The 10,947-nt window shown below is 43.4% G+C and overlaps 1 protein-coding gene across 2 annotated transcripts; it reads left to right on the forward strand.

Annotated features, from left to right (window-relative positions):
- Positions 1–5,119: 5,119 nt before the first annotated feature.
- Positions 5,120–9,125, forward strand: LOC123062672 (uncharacterized protein YnbD). 2 transcript variants are annotated; one of them, XM_044486298.1, is made up of 3 exons: positions 5,120–5,396; positions 5,746–6,312; positions 8,596–9,125. In XM_044486298.1, exons 2-3 carry the CDS (start codon positions 5,769–5,771, stop codon positions 8,829–8,831), a joined length of 780 nt encoding a protein of 259 aa, XP_044342233.1. In that variant the 5' UTR covers positions 5,120–5,396; positions 5,746–5,768; the 3' UTR covers positions 8,832–9,125. The 2 variants fall into 2 exon arrangements, with proteins under 2 accessions (XP_044342233.1, XP_044342234.1); XM_044486299.1 differs by having other exon boundaries at positions 5,175–5,396; positions 5,753–6,312.
- The last annotated feature ends 1,822 nt before the right edge of the window (positions 9,126–10,947 follow it).

Below are 10,947 nucleotides of genomic sequence, written 5' to 3' on the forward strand. Positions count from 1 at the left end.
AAATATCGTGTGAATGAAGTTAAAGACAATATTTCTGATATTATGCGAGAATTTGTTAAGCACATTGAATATATTTTAATTTGTAATTGGTTTTTAGTTGGGCCATTGCTTTATATGTATGCATTGTCATTTTCTTTTGTTATTAACTTACATTGCAAGTAAAGTAAACTTAAATTATTACCCAATTGTGCCCGCGTTATCTTTTCTCTACATGTAAAATTTAACATGCATTATATTTAAAATAACTTCAAAATAATATTTCATAAGCCCATGACAACGCACGGGCATTCTACTAGTAAAAATAAAATAAAGTGGAACAAATGAACTGAAAACCGACAAAACAATGAGAAACTAGAAAGGGAAAAAGCATACAAGAAAGATGGAATAAAACCCGCAAGAAACAGCTAAGGAAACATCAACGAACTAAAACAGTTAACTGGGCCACCGCGGGCGGCTTCAGTGAAGCCACTTTTATTTGCCGCCCGCGGGCAGCAAATAGGATCCCGCGGATCCGAGAGCAACTAATCAAGGAGTACTCCTTGGGGAGCCCTCGCAAGGGTCGCTTTTGGTGGGCTTGGAGCGTGCTACTTGGCGCGCTCTCAGATGCCGCCATCTGTCGCGCGCTGGGCACTCCCTGTGGATTTTGTTTTCTTTTTATTTTTCGGCACACATTTTCGGCTTTTAGATGAATTTTCCTGTTTATTTCGTTTTTTGGTGTTCCTTAGGTTTTGTATAAAAAATTCAGAAAATAATTACATGAAAAAATGTGTTTTTCCCTTTTGTGAGAGGCACAATTTTACTTCTCATGGAGGCACATATTTGCTTCCGTGAGAGGCATGGTCGTGCATCTGAAAAGGAAAAAATGTGTCGTCTTTTTTTTCCTTCTACGAGAGACATATATTTACTTCTTGTGGGGGCACATAGACTCATTTTTGAATAATGCTAGACAATACGCCACCATTGTAGCGGGATGGTAGTATAATAAATAACTTGAAAGAGAGTGGCACATGGTAAGGAGAAAAGGAGTAAGAGAATAAAAATAAGAAATATTTTGCAGTAGAAGATGGCTTAGATTTAGTGTGTAACTCTTAAATCAACTTACTTAGTATGACCAATTCTCTAACCAAATTTGCAGAGGATGTTACATTTTATCATCTCAATGGAAAGAAGACAATACATCTGATGTGCTACTATTTGAAGGAAATATGCCCTGAAGGCAATAATAAAGTTGTTATTTATATTTTCTTATATCATGATAAATGTTTATTATTCATGCTAGAATTGTATTAATCGGAAACTTAGTACATGTGTGAATACATAGACAAACAGAGTGTCCCTAATATGCATCTACTTGACTAGCTCGTTAATCAAAGATGGTTAAGTTTCCTAGCCATGGACATGTGTTGTCATTTGATGAACGGGATCATATCATTAGAGAATGATGTGATGGACAAGACCCATCCGTTAGCTTAGCATAATGATCGTTTAATTTTATTGCTACTGCTTTCTTCATGACTTATACATGTTCCTATGACTATGAGATTATGCAACTCCCGAATACCGGAGGAACACTTTGTGTGCTACCAAACGTCACAACATAACTGGGTGATTATAAAGGTGCTCTATAGGTGTCTCCGATGGTGTTTGTTGAGTTGGCATGGATCAAGATTAGGATTTGTCACTCCGATTGTCGGAGAGGTATCTCTGGGCCCTCTCAGTAATGTACATCACTATAAGCCTTGCAAGCAATGTAGCTAATGAGTTAGTTACGGGATGTAGCATTATAGAACGAGTAAAGAGACTTGCCGGTAACAAGATTGAACTAGGTATTGAGATACCGACGATCGAATCTCTGATAAGTAACATGTCGATGACAAAGGGAACAACGTATATCGTTATGCGGTTTGACCGATAAAGATCTTCGTAGAATATGTAGGAACCAATATGAGCATCCAGGTTCCGCTATTGGTTATTGACCGGAGACATGTCTCGGTCATGTCTACATAGTTCTCGAACCCGTAGGGTCCGCACGCTTAACGTTCGATGACGATCGGTATTATGAGTTTATGCGTTTTGATGTATGGAAGGTAGTTCGGACTTCGGAGTCCCGGATTTGACCATGGACATGACAAGGAGTCTTGAAATGGTCGAGACGTAAAGATAGATATATTGTAAGCCTATGTTTGGACATCAAAATGGTTCCGGGTGAAATTGAGAGTATACCGGAGCACCGGGAGGTTACCGGAACCCCCCGGGAGGTATATGGGCCTTATTGGGCCTTAGTGGAAGAGAGGAAAAAGAAGCAAAAGAGGGGGCGCCCCCCCAAGCCCAATCCTAATTGGGAAGGGGGCCGGCCCCCCTTTCCTTCCTTCTTCCTCCTCCTTCCTTCTCTCCTAGAACCAACAAAGGGAAGGGGGAATCCTACTCCCGGTGGGAGTATGACTCCCTTGGGGTGCGCCTACAGAGGCCGGCCCCCTCCCCCTCCTCCACTCCTTTATATACGAGGGAGGGGGGCACCCCATGGACACACAAGTTGATCATTGATCTTTAGCCGTGTGTGGTGCCCCCCTCCACCATAATCCACCTCGATAATATCGTAGCGGTGCTTAGGCGCAGCCCTGTTCCGGTAGCAACATCATCACCGTCATCACGTCGTCGTGTTGACGAAGCTCTCCCTCGAAGCTCTACTTGATCGTGAGTTCGCGGGACATCACCGAGCCGAACGTGTGCAGATCGCGGAGGTGTCGTATTTTCGGTACTAGATCGGTCGGTCGTGAAGACGTACGACTACGTCAAGCGCATTGTCATAACGCTTCCGCTTACGGTCTATGAGGGTACGTAGACGATACTCTCCCCTCTAGTTGCTATGCATCACCATGATCTTACGTGTGTGTAGGAAATATTTTGAAATTACTGCGTTCCCCAACACTATTTATCAAAAAAATCTGATGTGCTACTAATAAAAAAAGTACTCCATCCGTCCGGAAATACTTGCCATCAAAATGGATAAAAGGGGATGTATCTAGACATATTTTAGTTCTAGATACATATCTTTTTATCTATTTTGATGACAAGTATTTTCGAACGGAGGGAGTAGTAATTAATACAACAATACAAATTACATGTCTGCACCTTGAATGAACTCGCAGCCTTAATCTTTCAAGGGTATGTGACCTCGCTGAACTTATGTAGTGCACCTTTGTACCTTTGTACTTCTTGTTGTGTGACTTGGGTGTGTGTGTTCTGAACTAGTCCATGTATGTGTGCTCTTGGTGGTTTGCTTTATTTATAAAGCGGGACGAAAGCCTTTTTGGATAACTTATGTAGTGCTATACGCATATATATAATCTACTCCCTCCTTTCCTAAATATAAGTCTTTTTAGAGATTCCAACAAGGGACTACATACGGAGCAAAACGAGTAAACATACACTCTAAAATATGTCTTTTAAAAAAATATGTCTATATATATCCATATGTAGTTTATATTGGAATCTCTAAAAAGACATATATTTAGAAATGAAGGGAGTAGATCGTAAAATAGATGTTGTGGCAGTTTATGCTAGAAACAATACAAAGGAAGCACGAGGTTTAAGACTTAGGAGCCATACCTAAAGGTTGTTTCTCCCCTTTATAACAACTGGATGTGCTGCAGTTGAATCAACATATGTTGTGAGGTATCCTAGCGACGACAACGCAATGCAATGACCTGCTCTTGTAGCGATTGAAATTTTACTAATGATGAGTGGTGGGAAACAGTAAGAGATGTGGGACATGCACATGCCTGACCCTGCTAGGCTGCATGACACTGCGGGGAAGGCGGACCATATGGCCTGATTGAGGTGGCTTCATGGTGTTGCCTGCGGCAACATCCTTAGAGGAAGTGCGCCCCCGCGACTACCGCACCCTCGTCTAATTTGGCCGACATGGTCGATGACATGTAGCCCTTTGCCCTCTCGTCCCGCCTAGTTGTTGTCCCTATCTCGGCACCGACGCTGTCCACGGCCACAACAAAAACGATGCCATCGTCTTCCCGCACCAACATCAGCCTCTGAACCTCTAGGTATGTACAATCATACAGTCCCCATGTTGGTCTGGGTTCTGCGGAACATATCGAGGAAGGGAAGGAAAAAAATTATGAATCCTCGTCAGGTGATGCGGTCGTTGCTATTTATTAGAAGAACTCATCTAAGGAGGACATGCTACGAGGGAATGAAGTGATGCCTTAAGCTATTACTCCTAAACTTGTTTCATGAAGAAGTTGAATATCAATGAGATGGTGGGGATGTGAACAGCCAATCGTTTTTGCTGCTTCTTTTTGCATGAAGAAGATAATGGACTCATGATTAGTAAACTAAAGCAAAGAAAAAAAAATGAAAACATAAGTGGTGACATGGCAACACGGTAGAGCAGGGAAATTCAGTATTTTAACTGCATGATTGCTGATATGGCATGATAGCCAAGTTGGCATGTGTGCATGTCAAGATAAATAAAGTAGTGAGGATGAATCTCTCCTCGCGCGTTGCTACGGTAACTTTGTTAAAAAATGCGTAAGTAGTTGCTAAAAAACTAAATCTAATGAAAAGAAAGTATACGTTTGAAAATCAATAAAAGTAAGTGTTTAAAATAGAATAAAAACTTTTGAAGTATAGTTAAAATGTCATTTCGAACAAAATGTGAAGGATGACTAACATGAATATATGATGTAGCTGTGTTACATGCATAGACTAATGCAAAATAATTGTAATTTATAAGTTAAATGCATGACTCATTTATGTAGCAGATTTTGCATGGCTTAGTGGGAGAGAAGACTTAAATACATTGCTTAGTGAGATGTTAAGGTGGACATTTTGCATGTTGAGAGAATTGAGACCAACTTCTTAATAATGTAAAATGTATAAAGAGCAAATTCTTAAAAGAAAAAAATTAGACACAAAATTAAAAGATAAAACATTTTGAATAAGAGAAAACTCGCGACCTTTTGCGCGGATCCACTCCCCTTCGGTGTCCAAATTATATCCTACTGCAAGAACCTGGGCTAGGCCCACGCGAATGCAGACGAGAACGAAATCTGCAGTTTACTACGTCTGAGCATCCAGCCCAGCCCATGGCTCCTGGTTCGCAGACGCGTTCGTTCTGCTTTGGTGGAAAAATCCCTAACCCGATCTAAAAAAAAAAAAGGAAAATCCCCAACCCAGACCGCCGCGTCACTGCTCCGCTCCTCTCCATCTTTCTTCCCGTCGGCCGAGAGGCCAGAAGCACCGGGCACCGTCTCCCGTCGGCCGAGGCCAGAAGCGCCGGGCACCCTCTCCCGTCGGCCGTCGCGATCTCTACACCCGCCGCTGCTGGGATCAGAGCGAGACCCCTCGATCCGTTCCCCACCGTTTCTCCCTAGGAGGTATGTTGCTCCCTGTTCAGATCGCTACATAGGATTTACGGCGTAGCTTGCTGTTGAATCCGGGGTGATGGATTGGAGATTTACCGATGCGCAAGCGCAGAGAAAAAGTACCATAGCTAAGCAGTAGGCGGAATACTGCAGTTGTTCGGTGTACGCGTGATAATGCCTTGTGTGTGTTGTTGGGGGGGGGGGGGGGGGGGGGGGTCTCGGTTGCAACTAATTAGTACAGTATCGCTTTCTGCGCAGCAATTTGATTTGTTCGAACCCTAAAGGCGTAGCTTCCTCTTAGCTGGAACTGGGTACTATTCCTCCCGATTCACGTTTGTTGATATTGTATCTTTGATGTCAGGGTTCAGTTGAAGGCTTGTGGAGATGGGCTGGGGGATATCCCGGTTGATTGGACTGAAGGCTGCTGTCTTGCTCACCGCAGCGTATTTCGTTCATGGACTGGGCATGAAACTGCTCTCATTGCCCCTCATATACACCTGCCTGATTGCCGTGCTTATCTCCATTGCTTCCCATCCGTCGGTCGACCTCCCGTTGCTCCTCGGCAAGGCATCCAATGGAAGCTTTCCCCTGTGGTCATGGGTCATGTTCTCGCCCTTTCTCTTTTTCATCCATCTGTTTGTGCTGTTGCGGAGATTTGTGAAAAATGAGCCCTTGTACACCGAGATAGCAGACGGAGTGTATGTTGGAGGCTGGCCTTCTTCAGTTGAACGCCTGCCACCTGGTGAACCCGCAGTCATTGATTGCACCTGCGAGCTGCCAAGAAGCTCAACTATATCTGAGAATTCATATTTGTGTGTCGCTACATGGGATACAAGGGCGCCTCAGCCACCACAGATTGAGTCAGCTGTGCGGTGGGCCGTGAGAAAGCGGTCACAGAACAAACCTGTGTATGTCCACTGTGCCTATGGTAAGTTTTTATCTGTTAGTTTGTTATTCTAGATTTATGAAAAGCCTTATGTTTTATTATGTTTTGATAATAATAGTGGTCGTCTACTTGTCTTCATGCATCTGAATTCACTTATGCAGCTTACTACTCACATTAGATTTTGTTGATAGAGTAGACACATCTACTACCTTGAGGTGGATAAACTGTTGAGCTGTATTGTGGGTGTGCTGATGTGCATTTCTGTCCTGTGGTTGTCCTTAGCATTTCTGATTTACCTTTCAATATCTATCAAAGTTAAACTGCCTCTCATACACTATAGGATAAATTTAATGACATATAACAATCTTCACTAATTGCCATCATATATGGGTCAAGATATACCCATATGCGCGACTACAAGGTATCCCATGGTTATTCTAGCATTTCTAATTTATCTTTCCATATCTATCAAAATTAAACTGCCTCTCATACATTGAAGACTAAATTTAATATATGACAATCTTCAGTAAATTGCCATCATATAGAGGTCAAGATATACCCATATGCGTGATTACAAGGTTTGCACATACATAACGAATATTACAAATGTAATTGTAATGTCATCCATTGTCTCAAGGGCTCGTTTGGCCTGGTTTAGACTTAGGACTAAAAATGAAGCTTAAGCAGGAGCTGTGCGGCCAATTAATTTGTTTGTTTAGCTCATATTCATTATAAGTTTACAGTGGTTTGTTCAATTGGGTTATGAATACAAAGTTGTGTGTATTGAGCTCTTAGTTCCAATAGCATGCCCATTTGAATAACCCTAGGTTAGTACAATAGTTATAGACGGTTTTGCAGCCATGCAATACTCAGGTTTAAGTTACCTTATGTCTCGATAGTTATATTGTTTAAAAAGAACCGATACGGGGACACGGACATGGGGATACGCATACAGGGACACGGAATATGAAATTTTCCAAAAACAGCCATATGGGGATACAGCGTGTATATCTTAAAAAAATCCAGGTATAGAAACAGAAAGATAATGAGATGAGATCAAAATACTACCCCATTTGTTGCCTCCATGCTCCCTTTTCAAGTCCTTGAATGATTGTAATGATCCTCAATTTCCTCATACTGAGGTCTTCCAACTTGCAAAATACACCATATGCTATCTGGAATAGCAGGCCTCTTCACTGTCACCCACTGCCCCCAGATGCCATCCTCGGTAGCCAGCAAGAAGTCAGCACCACCAGCCACAAGACAGCAAGCTGCGCAGGCAAGAACGGCAGCGGTGGGGGGCCGGCGGGGAGGGGAGGGGAGGCCGTGCCCGTGCCTTGCTGCGAATGATCGTCAATTTCCTCATACCGAGGTCTTCCCAACTTGCAAAATACACCATACGCTAATATTAGAACATAAGATATTTAGGATCTGGAATACCAGGCCTCTTCACTGTCACCCACTGCCGTGCCGCTGCCCCCAGATGCCATGCTCGGTAGCTAGCAAGAAGGGCACCAGCAGTAACAAGACAGCAAGCTGCGGCACCGGCGGCAGGCAAGAACGGCAAGAGGGGGAAAGGAGAGAGGGGAGACCTGAGGCCGTGCCCATACTTGATGCTGAGAGGAAAGCTTGCGGAGATCCACATGTCAGAGGCGCCGGCGCAGTCGCAGGAATGTGGACTCGAGGGGAGAATAGGAGATGGGCTGCTCGACTGATGCCTGTTAGGGTTAGTACATTGGCTGACTGGACCTTCTTGTGTCCCTGGCGTATCCCAGTTGTTTAAGCCGTGTCGGTGTATTTTTCTTTTTTTAATCCTGAAATTACGGGATACTCCATGACACACGTGTCCCTGTGTTGCACACCTATTATATGGGGATACCGCGACTTTTGACTTGTCGGTGCTTTCTAGGTAAACAGACAGAAATATTCGAGGTCAAATTATGCATTACAGTTTTGGCATTTTCCTATTATGGAAGGTAGAAATGATGTAGGACATGGTCATGTGGGATCAAGGGTTAACTGCTAAGCATCAAGTCATATGATGCTTGCCTTTGTCCTTTTCACAACTAGGAAGTACTATTTCTTTCTTCCCTTTATATTTTTCTCCATCCAGTCAAGCAAAAGAGCATCAGTGAAGTAGCTTGTAAATTAGCCATTAAGTTGATGCAAGGCAGGATCCAAACAGCCTAATCCATGTGATAAGCTACTCTAGTACTCTATCTATATGAGGCATGCCATTAACCATTACAGAGAGCAAAGTTTCCTTTCCTAGTGCATTAAGCTCTTAACAGCTCGTCATCTAAGTGCTTTGCTAAACTGTAACAGGCCATGGCAGAAGTGTCTGCGTGATGTGTGCACTTCTAGTTGCGCTGGGATTAGCTGACGATTGGAAAGCTGCTGAGCAAATGATCCGCGAGAAGCGACCTTCTATCAGCATGAACACTCTTCATCGCAAAAGCTTAGAGGAATGGTCAAAACACTTGCTTTCTCCCTCAAAAGGAAGTGGGGAATCCGATGTGAGTTCTGTGATTCTTTCGGACTACACCCGGAAAAAGCATTGAACTCGCAAGACACGGACTTGTTCAGTAACTGTGATAATTGAGAAGACTTCATGCTTTGGTGTTATCTACTGTAGTCCTAGTAAATGTCCAAGGCATTTCGTTGTCTAAGTTACTGTCCTCGATTATGTTGTATGGATACGTGGATATTCTATTACTGTGCCTTACAATGTTGCTCTTTTTATGCATACTGTTCATTGATCCTTGGGGTCATTGAATGCTTTCAAGACAAATCGTTTTGTGGGATTTTCTCTTAAAATAGAGGTCCCTGCTAGCCTGCTAGATTGCCATTTATAACGGAGTGTATGTCTCCCATCCGTACCTTTTGCATTTTTAAGGCAGTACCATGCATTCAATATCCCTGCTAGGTACTCCTCGTTTGGTTCAAGTAAATGCTCAGCTATTCATAGCTTTCTTGTGCTGCACCAGCCCGTCGTGTAACCATTTCATTATGTAAAAAGTTTCTTGTTTTGAAGTTTCCTGACTTACCTATGTTGATTGAAGTTATGCTGAAGTGTACTCATTTTGGTATTCTTTGATTGAGGTTATGCTGAAGTGTGCTCGTTCTGATATTTTTTGTATGCTCACTTGATTTTTCATCCTTTTTACCATCTGTCTGTCCTTATTAATGAGCGGCTTTCTAGTTAGAGGTTGAATTCTGAGCTGCATGCTTGGAATGATCTTCATCTGATAGCAGGTTTCACGCTTGAAACAGTTCTGGCTAGATGCCATGATGAAGCTGATGTTGAGTTCCTGAGTCCCTTGGTCTGGTATTGATGGAGCATCCACAGAGCTGTTTCTTTTACATCTGTTTATCATGTGTGAACTTCCATCTTCTGTTTATTGTTTTATTTATGTAAGGTTCCTTACGCTGTTTCGACATGTATTGCTTAACATTGCTCTTAAATGTTACTGCTTCTTTCATGGTTTCTTTCGCTCAACAATTCGCTGATTGTTTCTAAAGTGCTGCTGACTTGTTCTGTGGCACATTTTCATCAGCGGTTTCAGATATTTCTGGTTTCCATGTAATCTTCTCTCGTTTTCCATCTGTGATATCGGTATCCTGTAGCAGCTGTCCTTTATTTATTTTTGAAACAAGGCAAAAGGCTTGCCATTTTCATTGAATAAGAAGAAGGTTTAATAGTCTTGGCCAAAAGACCAGGTTACAAGCATCACTCTCGCGGCATTATGTTACACAAATATTTCGCCCCCGCGAGGCACCACAGGGAAGTTTCCGCTTTGACGCGAGTCACAAGCACCCCTACCGGGATTGCCGTGCTGCGGAACACACGTGCATTTCGCTCCTTCCAAATTTCCCAAGAGATAAGAAGCATAAGGGAAAGAAGCGCCCTTCGAAATTCTGACCTCCCGGAAGCTATGTTGCGCCACCACTCCTTGACGGAAACCATGCCTCCCCAATCTGTAGGATGGACATCATGTAAACCGAGCCATGTTTTGATCATTCCCCAAACTCTAACCGTGTAACGACACTGGAAGAGAAGGTGAGCTGCTGATTCTTGCGTTTGTTTACATAGCGGGCAAAGGTTACAGTTGGGCCAGCCCCTGCGCTGAAGCCGGTCCGCCGTCCAAATCCTATTGTTGATGGCCAACCAAGCAAAAAAATTGCATTTGGGAGGAGCCCAATTCTTCCACACCAAAAGAGGCATATCTGAGTCGATAAGGCCAAGAAATTGTGCACGGTATGCCGTTGCCGCCGAATATTGGCCATCATTGGTGAGCTTCCAGGAGATTGAATCAGCCACACCGGGGTTGAGTTGAATGCGTGATAGCTCACTCCAAAGGTTGACGAACTCTGCTATGTGGTTCACATCAAGGTTCCCGCCAATGTCCACTCCGGAGACCCATGAGTTATTATGTAAGGCCTTCTGGACAGTGCAGTTTTTTCTTGCAGAGATCGCAAAAATATTTGGCGCGATGTCTTTGGGTCTCATACCGTTCAGCCAAGCAGACTCCCAGAACAAGGCCCTCATCCCATCTCCAATCAGAACCTTGGTGGCAGCAGCAAATATGTCTTTATCTTTGTCATCACACGGGTTCCCCAAGTTTACCCAAGGCTTGCTTGGGTCCGTCCAAGCTCCCCACAACCACCGGAGGCGAA

This window comes from Triticum aestivum, chromosome 3A, assembly GCF_018294505.1.
Source record: "Triticum aestivum cultivar Chinese Spring chromosome 3A, IWGSC CS RefSeq v2.1, whole genome shotgun sequence".
NCBI classification, from domain to species: Eukaryota; Viridiplantae; Streptophyta; class Magnoliopsida; order Poales; family Poaceae; genus Triticum; species Triticum aestivum.

Bases quoted from the DNA above. Each gene is read 5' to 3' on its own strand.
- LOC123062672 (XM_044486298.1), top strand. From the start codon at position 5,769: ATGGGCTGGGGGATATCCCGGTTGATTGGACTGAAGGCTGCTGTCTTG. The intron at 6,313-8,595 runs GTAAGTTTTTAT...AAACTGTAACAG, and splicing joins GTATGTCCACTGTGCCTATG to GCCATGGCAGAAGTGTCTGC.